Source organism: Gekko japonicus, unplaced genomic scaffold (genome assembly GCF_001447785.1).
Source record: "Gekko japonicus isolate JY-2015 unplaced genomic scaffold, Gekko_japonicus_V1.1 scaffold1175, whole genome shotgun sequence".
NCBI classification, from domain to species: Eukaryota; Metazoa; Chordata; class Lepidosauria; order Squamata; family Gekkonidae; genus Gekko; species Gekko japonicus.
In genome coordinates this window covers 258,610-278,171 of record NW_015163123.1, presented here as the reverse complement: position 1 = coordinate 278,171, position 19,562 = coordinate 258,610, and the positions used below count along the sequence as shown (strand labels likewise).

General features: G+C 47.7%; 1 protein-coding gene across 1 annotated transcript in view; it reads right to left on the bottom strand.

Moving 5' to 3' along the window:
- Positions 1–18,103, bottom strand: part of TRPV1 (transient receptor potential cation channel, subfamily V, member 1) — a 43,004-nt gene extending 24,901 nt beyond the window's left edge. Inside the window, exons 1-6 of the mRNA XM_015406879.1 lie at positions 17,811–18,103; positions 16,900–17,066; positions 11,484–11,636; positions 5,391–5,531; positions 3,840–4,138; positions 849–1,025 (exon numbers count right to left, since the gene is read on the bottom strand). Coding sequence (XP_015262365.1) covers positions 849–1,025; positions 3,840–4,138; positions 5,391–5,531; positions 11,484–11,636; positions 16,900–17,066; positions 17,811–18,103 — 1,230 coding nt within the window. The remainder of the gene's footprint in view (positions 1–848; positions 1,026–3,839; positions 4,139–5,390; positions 5,532–11,483; positions 11,637–16,899; positions 17,067–17,810) is intronic.
- Between the last annotated feature and the right edge of the window lie 1,459 nt (positions 18,104–19,562).

Below are 19,562 nucleotides of genomic sequence, written 5' to 3'. Positions count from 1 at the left end.
GGCCGGGGGGGGGGGGAAGAGGGGAGAAGCTTGCATTGCCCAGACATTTTATCTTCCTAGGCTCAGAGCATTTTATATTTTTATTTTATTCAAATTTATATTTTATATTATATAATATTTGTATTATATTTTTAGTTTCCTTGTGCTTTTTCTTGATGTTTTATTTTAAAAATTGCATTGCCAAACCCCATTATTCCCCAACCTTTCCATTTTAGACGGACATCTTTTGAGGGGTGGGGGGGAGTCTGGGAGGTGTCAGTTATCAAAGACTGTTCAATAAACAGGATATCGCAAGAGTTTGAAGCATATTTGTATTTTAAGTAAAAATAATAATATCTTTGTGTTTGTATCTTTTATAGCGTTTATATCTCTGCTACCTGGCATTACATTTTATGACACACATGGCCTGGCCCCACAAAGTCCCATTTATATCAGATCCGGCCCTTGTAACAAATGAATCCAACACCACTGCTCTAGAGCAAAAGCAGCCCACTGGTTATGAGCACGAGCTGTGAGCCAGGTACCCTTCGATCCACAGCTCAGATGGGGGACCCCGGATTAACTGGCAGCCAAGCGTCAGAATTCACTGCAAGCTGTAGTTGCCAACCTCCAGGTGGGGTATGGAAATCTCCCAAAATTACAACACATCTCCAGGCTACAGAACTCAGTTCCCCTGGAGAAAGTTGCTGCTTTGTTGGTTGGACCCTATGGCATCTATACCCTGCTGAGGTCCCTCCCTTCCCGAACCCCACCCCACCCTTCTCAGGCTCCACATGCTAATCTCCAGGAATTTCCCAACCTGGAGCTGGTAACCCTGCTGCAAAAGCCAGGAAAGTCCTCATACCCACCGGTGTCTCGCTGCTGTAAGCAATGATCTCCAGCACCGAATTTCTCTCGCAGGTATCAATGCCGGAAAGGTCATAGAGAGAGGAATGGACTGGCCCATACGCCCATTCGGTGAACTTCCGGGACAGATGCCGACACTCGGGCTCTTTGATCTCTCGTCTGAGAATGTAGGCAAAGATCTAATCACAGGTAAAGGATAATAAGTGGGATAAGGTGGCGGGTTAGTGAAGCTGAATCCCCAGCAAATCAAAGCAAAAGCTGAACACAAGGATGGACACCCCAACTGGCCCTTTTGTGTCTTTTCTTCTTTCTTAGGTTGCAGTTGGGAACCTTTCTAGCCGTTTTCATTGCTGCTGTTCCCAATTCCTTTCTCTCTTGTAATTTTTTACACTAAGGGCGATTCTGCATTGGCTTTTCCCACCGTTGTTTTAGCAAACCCACATTGGAACAAAAATCCCCCTCTGCATTGCATGCTGCTTTCACTTTCTTTGATCACTGGGTTTTATGGTACCCTCCACACTGCATGCCGCTTTCGTTTTCTTCGACCATCGGGTTTTATGGTACCTTCTGCATAGATCTATGGCCATTCAGGGGTGACTTTGCAGTCAATACAGCGTCCCCCCCCCCCGGGTTATTTGAATGTGGTTTTGAGCTGCACCTTTCCCTCAGTGTTGAGAAAATGTGGAGTGAATGCCAGCTGCAGAACCTGCCAAAGTTGCTGCCTAAAAACTAACATGAAAATTGTATGAATTTAACAGGGAAAACTCACAGTGAGGACACAGAAAATGGCATTATTAGCAGTTTGATTTACAAAAGGTAAAGTGAATCTGAAAGCTGATACAGCAGGGTTATAAAATTCGGTAGCATCCCTAGTGAACTATAAGTGAGTGCTTTCGGTGGGTCCCTTCTTACAGGAAGTAATCTGCTGTAACCAGAACAAGGCGCTTTCACACATGCTAAATAATGTAGTTTCAATCCACTTCAGCCATCATTTGCAAGTGGATTTTGCCATTTCACACAGTAAAATCCAGTTGCAAAGTGCATTGAAAGTGGATTGAAAGTGCATTATTTAGTGTTTGTGAAAGCACGGTACTGCAACTGTAATTCATTCATAAATTATCTGGAATGGAATGGGGGTTGAGTGATACAGTGGCTAAGGTTGCAGGTGATACCAAATTATTCCAGATGGTGAAACCAAGGCAGACTGTGAAGAGCTCCAGAGGGATCTCTCTAAATTGGGTGAGTGGGCAACAATGTTGTAAATTAAGTCTAGTGTTGATAAGTGCAAGATGATACACATTGGAACGAACCCCCCCCCCCCCTAATCTGAAATATATCTTAAATGGCAGAGACTGAGAAGGCAGGAGATCTTGCGGCTGTAGTAGACAGCCTGATGAAACTGTCAACTTGGTGTGGCGTGGTGGTGGGAAAGGCAAACTCCACCTTGAAGATTATTAGGAAAGGAAGTGAAAACAAAACAAAATGGCCAACTTTGAAGTGCCCTTGTTTATATCTATGGCGTGGCCTCATTTCGAATACTGCGTGCAGTTCTAGTTGGTGTATCCCAAAAAGGATATTGCAGAACTGGAACAAGTGGAGGAGGAGGAGGAGATTGGATTGATACCACGCCCTTCACTACCCAAGGGAGTCTCAGAGCGGCTTACAAACTCCTCTCCCTTCCCCTCCCCACAACAGACACCCTGTGAGGTAGGTGGGTGGGGCTGAGAGAGCTCTTGACAGAAACTGCCCTTTTTCAAGAACAGCTCTGTCAGGACTACGGCTTACCCAAGGTCATCCAGAAGGTGCAAGTGGAAGAGTGGGGAATCAAACCCGGTTCTCCCAGATTAGAGTCCGTGCACTTAACCACTACACCAAACTGGCTCTCTCTACACCAAACTGGCTCTCTCTACTGGCTCTCTCTACACTACACCGAACTGGCAGAAAGTAAAGAGGATGACTAAGTGCCTTCCATGAAGATAGATTCAGAAGGCAGCCATTTTGATCGAGTCCAGTAGTGCACTCAAGACCCAACAAGAGTTTCAGGGTATAAACATTCAAGAGTCACAGCTCCTTTCGATAAACACGAGTAGAGTAGAAATCTACTGTACTCATGTCAGATGAAGGGAACTTTGATCTCAAAAGCTCACACCCTGAAAAGTCTTGTTGGTCTCTAAGGAGCTACTGGACTCAAATCAAGACAACTAAGAGGCTGAAGCACCTTTCCCATGAGTCTGGGAAAGTATCATACTCTAACAGAACATGCAGATGCTCCTATCATCCAATCAAAACCATTGAACATATAACCATAGAGTGCCCTATATTCAACGAGTTGAGGGCTAATTTAGTCACCCCTTTACTTAAACATATGGACATGCTAAATGTGCGAGCCCAGGTGTCATGGCCGCCATCGGATACCAATGATCACGTCACCCTCTCAGTGGCAAAATCCATAGGCGCGATAATCAAATATAAGAGAAATAATACCGAGTAAGGTCTTTTAAAATATTTTCTTTGGTTCTGATTTCTGCTTAAGGTGATAGCCGTATGAGCGGTACTAGATAGATAGAGAGTCTGGGACTTTTCTGTGTAGAAAAAAAAATAGGACTGAAGGGGGACCTGATAGAGGTTTATAAAACTATGCACAAAGTGGAGAAAGTGGACAGAAAGAGTTTTATGGCCCTTTTCGAAGTCAAAGAGACCCAGTGTGCCACAGCCAGCATTTGGGGCCTCCTGTTGAGCTGCTGGGGAGAACCCCGGGCATCCGCCCCAATGCCTGGCCGCAATGGTGCTGGTAGAAACTGACACATTTTTTTTAAAAGCCACTATTCCATCCTCTTCAATGTCTTGCTTCCATAATTCCCAAATGTGGGGCTCAGCTTCCATCCACATCTACGAGGCTACAGATTTTGTGAGAATCCTTGCTCATTTATTTATTTATTGGCTTCATAGATACCCCCTCCTTTCTCCCCAAGTGGGGACCTAAAGAAGCTTACCCGGATCTTCCCCGTCTTTGCCGCAAGGGTCAACGGGGCCAGTCCCCGTCGGTTGGTGATCTCTTCCAACTTGAGGGTTGGGTTCATCTTGGCTCCCAGGATGAGGATGTCATTGTACATCTTAGTGACAAACTTGGTGTTGTCTTCCGTATCGTCGGCAACCTCCACCAGGGCATGCAGGACGGTATTACCCATGGAATCCTGTGTGGCGATATTGGCCGGATGGTAGGGATTCTCCAGAAGGTATCTGACTATGTTGAGTTGGTTGGTGCAGGCTGCCAAGGAGAGAGGAAGCTCGCCTAATGGCGTACAAGATGGGCCGTTACACAGGGACGCGCTCCAGGTTCCCACTTGGGGGTCCCCACTACTCACACCCACCAACCCGTCTAAGGCAATCCCATCCTTTTTGACACAAAAAGCACCATCTCATCTCGCTTCTCACTTGTGCAAACTGGATTTGCAAGATTTTATTTTTTCACTGTTTCCTGTTTCCTCGTGTGAATGTTTCCCATTCCTTTTTTTGCCATTTTTAAATGTCATCTGTGCATCTCTTGGACATAAATGGCATTAAAAAAAAAAAGCTGTATGGGTACAGTTGCCAACTCCAGGTTGAGAAATTCCTGGAGATTTGTGGGGTGGAGCCTGAGGAGAGAGGGGTTTGGGGAGGGGAGGGACCTCTGTGGAGTATAATGCCAGAGAGCCCGCTCTCCAAAGCAGCTGTTTTCTCCAGGGGACAAAACTAACCGGGAATGAAAAGGTGGAAATTCTCCCAAAAAGTTTTTAAGACAAGTAATGGTATTCATAGGAAAATATGGAATATGTAAATGCACACAGCATTTCAAAAGAATGTAATGCACATTATACAGTCACACAAACCACAGTATGATGATTCAATACAATCCAAAACAGTCCACAAGCCCTCCTAGGGGCAATAACAGTCCATAGAGAAAATACTGCTTAGTATACCCCGATGGTATTGTATGTAATATTAAGACCATTTTGAAGACAATCCTTCATCAAAGGGTATAGTGAGTCAAGGTAGGTACCTGTGGTTGAAAATACAAAAAGCCAAAGAAACTACAACTCCTTGCAAAGAAATTTTTTAAATCATGCAGACACACAAGAATCCACCTTGACTCATTATACTCTTTGATGAAGGACTGCCTTCGAAACTATTTTGGATTGTATTACTTTAAGAACCATCATTCTGTGGTTTGTGTGACTTTATGATGTGCATTACATTCTTTTGAAGTGTTTTATGTATTTACATATTCACTATATATTCCTGTGAGTATCATTACTTGTTTTAAAAACTTTTTGAGAGAATGTCCACCTTTTCATCAGTAGTTTCCTCCAGGGGAGCTGATCTCTGTCATTCGGAGGTCAGTTCTGATTCCAGGAGATCCCCAGGCCCCACCTGGCAACCGTATGTACGGCAGCAGTGGCAATAAAAATGGGCAAAATCAACATGCCAACAATGACAATGCAGCGAATCGAAAAGGAACAAAGAAGGGCAGCTTTGCTCATCCCTGCTTCCGCCGGGAGCCCTACCAAAATAAAATCCCGGCCTCCCTTTGATCTTCTGGAAGAACTCCCCGTGGGCTCTTGCATGGACGTCGGCCCCGTTCTTGACCAGCAGTTTCACCAAGTAGATGTTTCGTCTCTCAATGGCGATGTGGAGGGCAGTCTGACCTAAAGAAGTCACTCGTTAGAGGACACACAGGAAGCATCACACTGGTCCTTTCCGCACTAGAAGTTAAATTCTGGTTCAACCCTGTCCCCGGGCTTACACTCTACACTACACGCGAGTTCATCCCTGTAATCATCTCGGGGTATTTTTTGTTTCCACATTACACTGAGGTCATCCCGGTTTCACCCCACACTTGTCCCGGGATAACCGGATGCTGTTATAACCAGGGATAAATGCAAGGTATTGTGTTGCAAGCTGAACTCTGATAAAACCAGGGATGAGATCCAAGTGCGGAAAGGACCACAGAGAGGTACCTATTGAAATGACGTTTATTCCACGGCGAAAGGACGAAAGAGCACTCCCCACCACACGCACACCAACCAGTAAAAATAAGCATTACCCTGTTATAAAAATAAATTAATAGATTAAGACTGCATAAATCTACATTGGCAGGAATTTGGAAGAAAGAAAGTACAATTTTTGTTTTTAGATGTGGATGAGTCTTGCAGGGAGGGAAGGTGGGCTCTCTGGAGATGGGAGTAAGCAGTGAAGTGGCTAAATTTGCGGATGATACAAAGTTGTTCAGGGTGGTGAAAACCAGTGAGGATTGTGAGGCACTCCAAGGGGATCTGTCAAGGATGGGCGAGTGGGCGTCAACATGGCAAATGGGGTTCAATGTGGCCAAGTGCAAGGTGATGCACATTGGAGCCAAAAATCCTAAATATAAATACACATTGATGGGGTCTGAACTGGCAGAGACTGAGCAAGAGAGAGATCTTGGAGTTGTAGTGGATAACTCACTGAAAATGTCGAGACAGTGTGTGACTGCAATAAAGAAGGCCAATGCTATGCTGGGGATTATTAGGAAGGGTATTGAAAACAGATCAGCCAATATAATAATGCCCCTATATAAATCAATGGTGAGACCTCATTTGGAATACTGTGTGCAGTTCTGGGCACCACACCTTAAAAAGGATATTATAGCTTTGGAAAAAGTGCAGAAAAGGGCAACTCGAATGATAAAAGGGTTGGAACACTTTCCCTATGAGGAAAGGTTAAAGCGCTTAGGGCAGGACGTCCTTCTTCACCCAAAGAGTGATTAACACTTGGAATTCACTGCCACAGGAAGTGGTGGGTGCTACAAGCATGGATGGCTTCAAAAGGGAATTAGATAAGCATATGGAGCAGAGGTCCATCAGTGGCTATTAGCCACAAGGTATAGCTAGGGGCTCTGGGGCAAGTGATGCTCTGTCTTCTTGGTGCTTGGGGGGGGTCAACAGTGGGAGGGCTTCTAATGTCCTGGCCCCACTGCTGGACCTCCTGATGGCACTGGTATTTCTGGCCACTGTGTGACACAGAGTGTTGGACTGGATGGGCCTTTGGCCTGATCCAACATTGGCGTCTCTTATGTTCTTATGTTCTTAAGGTGGCCTGATCTCTTCAGATTAGGCTTACCAAGTGGCGGCGGGGGATCCGCATGTCTTCACAGGATCCCTGCCGCGGGGACGGCAATATGCGTTGCACCGCTGTCGCCAGGTTGTGACGCAACGCGTCGCTCTGGCAACGGGGCTGTTTTGAGTCCTGTTGCCAGAGCGACGCGTTGCGTCACAACCTGGCGACAGCGGTGCAACGCATATTGCCGTCCCCGCGGCAGGGATCCTGTGAAGACATGCGGATCCCCCGCCGCCACTTGGTAAGCCTACTTCAGATCTCAGAAGCTCAGCAGGGTCAGTACTTGGAAGGGAGACCGCCAAGGAAGAATCTGCAGAGGAAGTTCATGGTAAACCACCTCTGCTCCTCACTTGCCTCGCAAGCCCCTTGTGGGGGTCGCCATAAGTCATCTGTGACTTGACTGCACTTTACACACACACACACACACACACACATGAGTGTTGTGGCAGACACCATTTTAGAAGAGGCATTCCTTCCTGTATGCCAGGGAATGCTTCTTCCAAGATGGCACTTGCCTCTCTGCAGGACTTGTATTTGAAAATAATCCATTTTAAAATATCTGTTTCCCCCATCAGTTTATAACCATTCTGTCTGTAACCATTTCAAGAGGGTCAGCAGGTTTTATTCGCTTCTTCTAATTAAATAGATCCAGCCAGTCAGCCATGTTGGTCTGAAGCAGTTTTTCTTCCCACAATTAGAAAAGACACCTTTAGACATTTATCTGCTATTCTGACATATTTATTGCTTTACAGCTGTTGACCTTACAACCTCATGACCTTAGTTTGCTATTTAGTTCTGACTTTGCATAGCTTAAGCATCATCACGTTACATGTTAATTTGCTGCTAAGCCCCTGTATAAGTTTGAACCTTACCTACCATTCCAATGTATCTGAAAAAGTGTGCCTTGCACACGAAAGCTCATACCTTGAACAAACCTTTGTTGGTCTTAAAGGTACCACTGGACCCTAAATTTGTTCAACTAGTTAAATATTAGACTAAATATTAGGAACATAAGAGAAGCTATGTTGTTGGATCAGGCCAGTGGCCCACCAAGTCCAACACTCAGTGTCACACAGTGGCCAAAACCCAGGTGCCATCAGGAGGTCCAGCAGCAGGGCCAGAACTCCAGAAGCCCTCCCACTGTTGCCCTCCAAGCACCAAGAATACGGAGCATCGCTGCCCCAGACATAAGAACATAACAGAAGCTATGCTGGATCAGGCCAATGGCTCATCCAGACCAACACTCTGTGTCACACAATGGCCGAAACCCAGGTGCCATCAGGTGGTCCACCAGTGGAGCAAGAACTCCAAAAGCCCTCCCACTGTGGCCCCCCAAGCACCCAGAATACAGAGCATCACTGCCCCAGACATAAGAATATTAGAGAAGCCATGTTGGATCAGGCCAATGGCCCACCCAGTCCAACACTCAGTGCCACACAGTGGCCAAAACCCAGGTGCCATCAGGAGGTCCACCAGTGGAGCAAGAGCTCCAGAAGCCCTCCCACTGTGGCCCCCCAGGCACCCAGAATACAGAGCATCGCTGCCCCAGACATAAGAATATTAGCGAAGCCATGTTGGATCAGGCCAATGGCCCACCAAGTCCAACACTCAGTGTCACACAGTGGCCAAAACCCAGGTGCCATCAGAGGTCCAGCAGCAGGGCCAGAACTCCAGAAGCCCTCCCACTGTTGCCCTCCAAGCACCACGAATACAGAGCATCAATGCCCCAGACAGAGTCTTCCATCTATATCGTAGCAGTATCTGTGGTTTTGTTTGTGGCAGTTTTAAAATTCTGTTTTGAGATAGGTATTCATCCATTACAGAATATCTGCGGGGACTGTGCAGTGTGTCAGGCAGTGCATCCATTACATTTTTATCCTGCCCTTCTTTCAGGACGGCATGCACTGCTGTTCCTTCTCCATTTTATCATCGCATATGGGGCAAAGTGTTATGTATTACATTATGTGGAGACCCTGAGTTGGAGAATGAGCCTGAACTTTAGTCACAAGCTCCACAGACTCTCAATATTCTAAAATCAACAGCCTAATTGGCTGCCATTGTGCAATGGACCAATCAGGAAAGACTATGACTTTCGGCGGGAACAAACCCTATTGGTCCTAAGCGCTCACTTATGATTGGACCTTACTGTTCTAGGGGTGTGGTTTAGCCAGTTCCCAAACTGTATATAAGTTGGGGTTGTTCTATGTGTGTTGTTGTGTTGTCTTCTAATGAACTGAAATCATTGGTAAAGAGCTGCCTGATCTTGAGTTACGACCAGAGGTCATTTCGGGGGGGATCGCGGGGGATCGCAGTTCCCCCGGGTGAGGTACGGGGGGGGGACATGACGAAGCCCCACCCCCTGCTTCCGGCCGCCCCGCTTCCGGCCCTCATTCAGCCAGGAGGAGGCAGGAGAAGAGGGAGGGTAAGTTGCTTCCTCCTTGCCTCTCCCCACCCCTGCCTGCCTGGGGCCAGGGAGGGCCTTCGCGGGGCTTCCTCGCACTCCCGCCGGCTCTGCAGGTCCACCGCCGGGCCCCTCCTGGGGCTCGGCAGTGGAGCTGCAAGGCCGGCGGTGGTGGCCGGGACCGTTGGGGGTGGGGTGTGTGGCCTTATGACACACTTCCGGTGATGTCAGGGGGTGTGGCATATGCTAATGAGTTATGCTAATGAGTTCCCCTAGCCCTTTTTCTATGAAACGACCCCTGGTTACGACACAAAGTGAAGCTGATCTGGCTGTAAGGCTACCCAGAGAGCTATGAGAGGGGATTTTGAACCCAGGCCTTCCAGATCCTAGTCTGACAATCTAACCATTACACTACCCTGGCTTTCTTCTTGAGCACAGCTCATCCAGAAAGGGGGAAATACAACGGGAGTTCAGTAGGACCTTAAAGACTAACCATGTTGATTCCAGCACACACTTTTGTGAGCTTGATTATCACTTCCTCAGATTATCTGGCGGCTAACTGTGTGCTTTTGTGCCTCTCCTATTCATTTCAGTGAGGTTTGTGTGGGAGAACAGCTGGTAGACTGTGCCCATGTCTCAGATTAAATGACCTCCTGCCTTGTCATATGAATGCATGAAGCGGCCTTTCTGTTGGCAGAGTTTAAACATACAAGGAAGTGGAGCACTGACTGCTTAGAGAAAAACAAGTAGGTTTATTAAAGAAGAACAAACTTTGATAGAGCATAGAAGAGAGAGAGAGAGAGAGACTTAACTGTCTAGCCTAACTGCTGTGAGAGGAACAACAACAAGCAGAGGTCCGTCAGTGGCTATTAGCCACAAGGTATAGATAGGGACAGTAGGAGCTGCGGTGGCTCAAGTGGTTAAGACGCTGAACTGCAGGCTGTGGAAGGTCGGTAGTTCAGCAGTTCGAGACCCGAGTGTGCCGCATGACGGAGTGAGCTCCCGTCTCTCGTTCCAGCTCCTGCCAACCTAGCAGTTCGAAAGCAAGAAATTGCAAGTAGATAAATAGGTACCACTTCAGTGGGAAGGTAACAGCGTTCCGTGCACTTCGGCATTTAGTCATGCCGGCCACATGACCACGGAAATGTCTCTGGACAGCGCTGGCTCTTCGGCTTGGAAACGGAGATGAGCACCATATCACTTGAGTCGGACTCGACTGACTTTCGACAAGGGAACCTTTACCTTTTTATAGATAGGGACTCTGGGGCAGGTGATGCTCTGTCTTCTTGGTGCTTGGGGGGGTCAACAGTGGGAGGGCTTCTAATGTCCTGGCTCCACTGGTGGACCCCACTGATGGACCTCCTGATGGCACCTGGTATTTTTGGCCACTGTGTGACAGAGTGTTGGACTGGATGGGCCTTTGGCCTGATCCAACATTGGCGTCTCTCATGTTCTTAACAAGAAAGCTCTGCAGGAGCAGGAAGTCTCCACAAGAGCCGATCAGGAGACAGCAAGGACACAATTTGAAATTGTGGGCAATCCCTAATCTAGCTATGCTAACTTCCAGTCCTTCAGCTGTCGCCCTGTAGGGTGGTCTTCTGATCTTGTTCATAAGGCTGTGCAATGGACCTTGCATAGTCCAACGCCTCCTACCCTATCAGATCCTTAGACTTTCTCGGTTTCCCCTTCTGGCAGCCCTCAGGAACAGAAGCCCCCAGAAATATCAGTCTCTGCTCCCTGAGATCCTTTTTGATGGAAATGGCAGGAACTGGACTGGGGACCTTCCGCATTCAGCGCATGCCCTCTGCTACAGAGCTAGGGAGCCTCCTAGGGTTGCCAGCCTCCAGGTGTGGCCTGGGGATCTCCCGCTTTTACAACTGATCTCCAGCCAACAGAGATCAGCTCCCCTGGAGAAAATGGCTGCTTTGGAGGGTGGACTCTATGGCATTGTACCCGGCTGAGGCCCCTCCCCTCCCTAACCCCCGCCCTCTCCCGGATCCACCCCCAAAGTCTCCAGGTATTTTCCAACCCAGACCTGGCAACCCGAGCGCCTCCCAACCCGAGTGAGGCTCAGCATCTCTTCCAACCAACCCTCCCTCACCTTTGTAGTAGCTGTCTTTGTACTCAGAATTCACAAACTCCTTCAGGTTTTCAGTCTTCTCCGCAATCCCCAGTAACAAAAGAATGGTGTCGTTCTGACCTCCGTGCAGATTCAGCATGGCTTTCAACAGACATGTCTTCCCAGTTTCTGGCTCTGTAAACACAAAGTGGGAACGCAGCAATAAGAAGGGTGGCACGAAGACGCCTGGGCTGCAGGGTTGCCAATCTCTGGGTGGGAAAACCGGAGACGGGGAACACATCAACACAAAGAAACACTTGAGATGAAACTGACAATAACATTTAATAATTCCTATGAACACCAACATGTATACCAATTAAAAAAACTTCCGCAATATAGCTCAGGAAATTCTAACATATTCAGGAAAAGTCCAACATCTGCTGACGTCTCCTAACATAACAGGACTACTCCTGAGGAAGATTGTTGGAATGAGTCTATAACCGGTTGCTCATTGAGGATTTCCTTGAATATGTTAGAATTTCCTGAGCTATATTGCGGAAGTTTTTATTGATATACAGGTTGATGTTTATAGGAATTATTAGAATTAAAATGTATTGTATTTAGCCATAGGCTATTACAAACCAAAGATAACAGCAGAGAGGAATACTGTAAACATGAATAATGGTATAAAATTGAGTAAAATCTAAGGTATTATAAAACCATACATCTGAAGTTATAAACAATTAATTGAATCAAAACGTACCCACTAAGATCAATATTAACTAGTTCCCATAAGAACAGCGTTGGCCCGTATTTTCTTTGCCACCAAGGCAAATAGAGCCATTCTATAGGATATATTGGCATTGGAATCAGCTAACAAAAATACAATCTTCTCAGAGTCTGAATGAAAGCTTAAGTCTGTGTATAGAAAAATTGATTCCTATAGACCCCTGCCTTCCCCCCTTGGAATGTATCTTGCGATCCCCTGCTGTTTTGATTTCCTCTTGAAGCCAAATGGGCTTAATAGCCCTGCAATAAACATACCTTCCACGAAGACCAGATGGCCTAGCTGACAAGACAATAGTCACGTAGGCCCAAGGATGGGTTGGGGTGGAGGTTACATGCCTGCAGGTGTGGCCTTCAGGACAACTGACCATTCAGAAATTGTAGCCATGACAACCCTAGCATTGGGCACACCCAATTCTCCTTCAATTGGCTCCTGGCCAGAGCTAATTTGAAGACTGAATTGCAGTATAATTGTTTAAACCCAATGAGAGGATCTCTCTCGCTCTCTCTCTTCTGTTCCTGCTATGTTCTCTGTTGCTCTGTATGCTGTCTATCTGAGATGCTGTGTTGCCATGCGGCCTGGGAGAGAACAAAGGACTGCTTTGTGAGCACATGGCTGCATGCTTGTACAAAGATGGGACCTAATTGGACTTTGTACTGGGACTTCTTGACCTCCAAGCTAAATCCTGTTGTCTGAACCGCTCACCAATTATGCTACCTTGCTAAGATTAACTGTACAGCTCTGGACAGAGTTGTAGTGTGTAAAATCCACATGCCAACTGAGATTCTGGGATCTCTAATCTCAGGCTGGTGAGGGATTAATCTAGAAATCCTGGTGGCTGTGTCTGTAAATCCAGAGAGGCTATCTCTCCTGGGTTCTTGTGTAATGTATGGTTCCAGTGTAGAATTCTTTCCCTTCCATTCCTGGATTGTCCTGGGGAGGAGAGAATCTATACATGGTGGCAGCGGTGGGATCTGGACTGGAGTGTAGTTGCCATCATCATGGGTGTGTTGCCCTGTGTGCAGAGCTTGCTCAGACTGGTGAGGAAGTTTTTGTTATTTTAAAGTGTTAGATAGGAATGCTTTTCCAGAGGGAGGTGGAGCATGGAAGAAGGGCAGATGCCTGGCTGTTTACTGGCTCTACCGGAGAGAAATTTTAACCTAGGTTAGGTATACATTGAGCATTCAAGGATATAATGGGGAAGATCCTCAATAACAGAAGAGCCACAAATACAAAAGCGCTGTTCCTTAGGTGTTCTACTATAGTGGTCAGTGAATACGGCCGTTGGCATTGATTCAGAATGTAAGGATGTGAAGGCTGCTCTGAGGTTATGATTATCTATACTAACTAGGTAGGGGGATCTAAAATGTTGTTGTTGTTCAGTAGCACAGTCGAGTCCGACTCTTTGCGACCCCATGGACCAGAACACGCCAGGCCCTCCTGTCTTCCGCTGTCCTCTAAAGTTGGCTCAATTTCATGTTCGTTGCTTCTATGACACTGTCTAACCATCTCATCCTTTGCCATCCCCGTCTTCTTTGACCTTCAATCTTTCCCAGCATCAGGGTCTTCTCCAGTGAGTGCTCCCTTCTCATTTGGTGGCCAAAGTATTTGAGCTTCAGCTTCAGTCTCTGGCCTTCCAGGGAACAGTCAGGGTTGATTTATTTTAGGATTGACTGATTTGATCTTCTTGCAGTCCAAGGGACTCTCAAGAGTCTTCTCCAGCACCATAGTTCAAAAGAATCTATTCTTCGGCGCTCGGCCTTCCTTATAGTCCAACGCTCGCAGCCATACATGACTACTGGGAATACCATTGCTTTGACCATGTGGACTTTGGTTGGCAGGGTGATGTCTCTACTTTTGATCATGCTGTTTAGGATTTAAAGGTCATTCTTAAATGATTTGATAGGAATTATTAAATGTTATTGTCCATTTCATCACAGTGTCTCTTTGTGTTGGTGTATAACCTCTAGGTGGGGCCCGGAGATGGGACCCAAAGTAAGAGCTGATCTGCAGACTATGGAGATAAGTTTCCCTGGAGAAAACGGTATCTTCAGACAGCAAGCTCTATGGTCTACCACAGACTTTGGGTGAACTCCCTCCCCAAATTCCCTCCTCCCTAGGCTCCGCCCCTGAATCTCCATGAATTCCTCAAGCTGACGTTGGCCATCCTGCCTGGTGTGTGGAGGATTTGCAGTTCGGCCCCCAGCACAGTCTTGGATCATCCCTTCCTTATTGCCAGGGGTCATTTTGTAGAAAAAGAGGTGCAGGAGCTCATTAGCATAACTCATTAGCATAAATTATTTGCATATTCCACACCCCCTGACATCACCGGAAGTGTGTCAGAAGGCAACACCCACTGCTCAGGCTCCACTGGACTGTTTTGGATTGCTAGCTTTGGCGTGGGGGGAACATGTAGATCTGCTCTCGCAGAGGAGGGAGAGCTTGTACCTGAATAAACCTTGGTCTGAAAGGTGCCACTGGACTGTTTTAGATTGCTAGCTATGGGGGGGGGAACACACAGATCTGCTCTCACAGAGGAGGGAGAGCTTGTACCTGAAGGTTGGCGGGGGGGGCTCTGCAACATACCTGGCTGCTTCTTGCACCTTGTGGCCTGACTGAGGGCTGCTGGGAGCAGGGGGCTGGGCTTGTTGCATGTGCCCGTCCCCTGGGTTCCTTACTGCTGGAGCTCCGCTCCTGTGCGCTCCCGCAGGAAATGACCCCTGCTTATTACACACGTGAACACACATGAAGCTGCCTTGTACTTGGCCTATCAAGGTCAGCATTGTCTACTCAGACTGGCAGCAGCTCTCCAAGGTCTTCGGCTGAGGTATTTCACATCATCTCCTGCCAGATCCTTTAACTGAAGATGGCGGGGATTGAACCTGAGACCTTCTGCATGTTGAGCAAATGCTCTGCCACTGAGCTATGGCTCTCCCTCCCACACACTTTCTCCTGTGCATGGGATGGCAAAGGGTTATTGAAACCTCTTAGGGATGCTGCCGAATTCCTCATCCCTGCAGTTCCAGCTCAGAATTTTGCTCCTCCCTCGTGCCAATCAACCCTCTGAAACGTTCACTCTGTTTTCTAGCTCCATGTGTCAATTTCCCCCCTGTAGTAAATGTACACAATTCCTAATGTTGCTTTTGTGCCCACGGTGTATTAATGGCAAAAGTAACGGCGTAAAAAGAAGCAAGTGTATTGGAATGCCAACATCAAAAAACAACAAAATTAATTAGGCTGAGGATAACGTGCACAAGCAAAAAGAAACAGACAGGGGCAGAATGTGTACATTCCCAACACCAAAATCATGTCAGATTTCCCTTTTATGCGCCTGAGCTGCCCCCTCCCATATGTGAGGAAAGGCGTCAGCCACAACAAGCTGGGGCGCATCAAAGGGACAATTGGGAAAAGGCCTGCAGTTCATTGCTGGGCAGGAGGTGGCCAGAGACTGTGGGCCACATCAGCACCAGGAGCTTTCTGGCCCCAGCTGACCGTAAAACCTTTGTCAAATTGAAGTTGTGCACAGATATCCTTACAAACAGGAGTGCTCAGGTGTTTCCTGCAGTGTGCGTCTGTGTATTCGGTTTCCCCCCAGTTTTCACTCCTCAGTCACATGAGCAGCTTCTGGTCTACGGTTGCCAGCATCCAGGTGGTGGCTGGAGATCTCCTGGTGTTACAAGGCAACAGAAATCAGTTCACCCGGAGAAAACGGTCGCTTTGGAAGGTGGACTCTATGGCATCATACCACACTGAAGCCCCTCCCCTCCATAAACTGTGCTGTCCTCAGGTTCCACCCCCAATATCTCCAGGTCTTTCCCAAACTAGAGCTGGCAACCATACTCTGGTCTGAATTCTCTTTCATCCCTATTCACCAGCTTTCCCCATGCTTTGCTTGACTATTAGATCAAACATTTTTTTTTTTTAAATCTACTCTGAGAAGGGGAAGGGGTGATATTGCCATTGACACAAGAGTTGGCAGTGAGCACAGCCCTGCTCTGACAAAGTGACTGACTGATACAAGGGCCAACCAAACAGCATTGCATAAGCCTCGCTTCTTCTGCAAACCAGAACAGAGTGTGCTTCCCCCAGTTTCTGTCCAGGAGAGAAGACTGTACATACATCTGTCCAGGGCTATTTTTGGGCAGGAACGCACAGGAACGGAGTTCCGGCTGGCTCCCGAGTTGGCCACGCCCAGCAGGAACTCATTAGCATAATAGGCCACACCCAATAGCAGAAACTCATTAGGATTGGCTACATTAGGGGAGTGTGGCCTAACATGCAAAGGAGTTCCTGCTACAAAAAAAGCCCTGGGTTTTGACAACAAACAAGGTAAACAGAATAAGAAGGGAAAGGTGGGTGTGGCTGGATGACCACACTTCTGGTAACATGGGGGTGTGGCCTAACATGCTAATGAGTGGTGCTGTCAGGGTGTGGCCTAATATGCTAATGGATTTTGCTGTTGGGTGTGGCCTGTTATGCTAATGAGTTCCTCCTGGGCTTTTTCTACAAAAAGAGCCCTGCGATCTGTCCAAAACGTAGCAAATCCAGTTCACTAAAACTGTGGCACGCATCAAGATGTGACTCATCGCCCTACAAGAGTACCTTCCCACCTCCCACAATGACGCTCTCCTTCCAGATCCCAAGAGGGAGCGGAGATGCAATCCCTGCTACCTTTGAACTCATCATCTGTGAGTTGCTTTGTTGTTTTAAGAAGGTACGACAGAAGGCCGTCCAGCTCGCTCGGATCCCCATTCGCCACCGCATCAAAGAGTCTCCGTCGGTCATAGAGCTTTACAGATTTCTTGGCACGCCCATCGAGAGAATCCGTGTTCAGAGGCCTGATGTGGGGAAAGGGGTTCTGGGTTATTGAAAATATGGAGGCTGGAGAAAATGGGTGACTCAGTGGACAAATCAGCTTCCAGGAAAAGACTGGGTGTAAAAGGGGTCTCAAAAGAACCGAGAAAAGCCCAAAACAAACAAACAAACAAACAAAAGCAAAACTAAAGGGACAAAAATGCATGTGGAAATCAGGGTTAAACTGAAGCAGGATGGGGTCGGAACCGGGGGCGGGGGACCATGCAGAGAAGCCTGCATTGAAGGTGCGTTATCCAACATGTGTGAAATCAGCATCTCTAACCACCTGGTCATGGCCAGTGTGGAACCGTGGTTAAGAGTGACGGACTCTAATCTGGAGAACCAGGTTTATTCCCCACTCCTCCTCCACACGAAGCCCGCAAGCCCATTTCTCACCATCCCCTTTGCCTTTAAATGACTCTCAGCCGCTCTCGATATTTCATGATCCTGGAGTTCATTCAGTCCTCGCCAGATCCCTTTTAGTCCCCCCCCCCTTAGTTTTCTGCATACCTGGGCAGTCTCCTACCCTTCTCTGTGGGTGGATCCGTTGTGTGGCCTCTTTGATTGGCCCAAACCACCAAACCTGGCTATTAGAGACCGTGATTATAAAATTATGAAAAATAATAACAAACGTCAGAGCAAATACGTTATATTTTGCCCTTGCCTTAATGCATCATCAGTAAAGTACTGTCACCGCTCAAAAAGTCTCACGCATGGGACGCACTCACTTGTGACCGAGGTTATGGCACCGCCCTCTTTCCAAGGAGAGGCTGAACTTGAGGATTGGGTTGCATTCCAGGTGCTCCATTTGGTAGAAGGAGTCCATGGGCGCCACATCCTTATCAAAGTCCCCGATCCCAAAGCGTGCCCGCCTGGCAAAGATGCTCTGCTTGGTCATCTTAGTGCCGTTGCAGCTGGTGCCGTTGACGGAATCCTCGCCGTCCGTGTGATCGTCCGTCGTTTCCGACTCCTCCAGGTCTGAACTGCCGAGTTTCCTCATCTTCCCCAAGATCCTTGACATGGTTGGTACCTAAGACAGGGCCAGGAGGGGGAAAGACCTGAGCGACACAAAACGGTGGGCTGCTTCGGATCTCGAGCCTGCCTGTGACATCAGGGGTGAGCTAAGGCTCGGACGGACTGAACATCAGGGATGGACTAAAGAGAAACTACATAGAAGGCCTTAACTGGAAGTCTTGAAAATCCGTTTTTTCTCCTAGGAAGGACTCAGTGGACTAAGATTCAGATATTCCCCCTTAATCTTGAACGGCAGAACATGCAAAGAGGTTTCCATCAGGCTGCCTCCAATCTTTCAGGGGTCCCTGACAATGCTCCCTCTAAGCCATGGAGTCTTGTGAGCAAAAATTCTACTTTGTGAGCTACTGGCATTAACGTTGTGAGCCAGCGATTTGGCTACTGCATCAATTAGTTTGCTCTGGAGCCCTCCTTCCTGGGATAAGAAGACAAAAATGTGTGAGCCGGGGGCTAAAAAAACTGTGAGCTAGCTCACACTAACTCAGCTTAGGGGGAACACTGGTCCCTGACCTTTCTGAGTCTGTGGGCCACCTTTGGAATTCTCACACAGTTTGGTGGACACAACCACAAAATGGCCGCTATATTGGAGGTGGACCCAGTCTCTCTCTCTCTTTCTCTGTGTGTGTGTCTTACACACACACACACACACACACACACACACACACACACACACACAGAGGAAGCCCAAGACCTGGACATGAGGAGTAACTTTAAAAATACACTAGGAAAGAGGAGTGTGTGAGAGAAGAGAACCAACACTGTGCCGGCACCTGCTGCCAAATCAACATGATTTCAATCTCAACAGCCAATCAGAGCTCCAGTGGTCAGTCAGAAGCCCGCCCAGGCAGAAGCCCCTCCCCTTGGTCCCACCTACTTTCATAATATGTTTGGTGGGCACCAGGAAAGACGAGGAAGAAGAAGAGATTGTATTTATACCCCGACCTTCATTCAGAGTCTCAGAGCAGCTTACAATCTCCTTCCCTTCCTCTCCCCACAACAGACACCCTGTGAGGTAGGCGGGGCTGAGAGAGCTTGGAGAGAACTGTGACTGGCCCAAGGTCACCCAGCTGGCTGCATGCGGAGGGGTGGGGAACCAAACCCAGATCTCCGGATTAGAGTCTGCCACTCTTAACCACTGCACCAGACTATACCAAAAGGTGTCGTCAGTCTCCGTAAATGTCGGCAGGCACCATGTTTGGGACCCTGGTTCTGTGCACAGATAGAATGGTAATAAGAACATAGGAAGAGCCTGCTGGACCGGATGCAGGGTCCATCTTGTTCACCAGTCAACCAGTTGCCCCGGAGGGCCAAGAGACTGGGCAGAGAGGCCAAGACCTTGCCCTCATGCTGCCTCGTAGCCACAGATGGACCTCTCGTAATGCCATCCATACTTGTGGCCTTCACTACATTCACAGGCACTGAATCCCATGATTTAGTTAAGGTAAAGG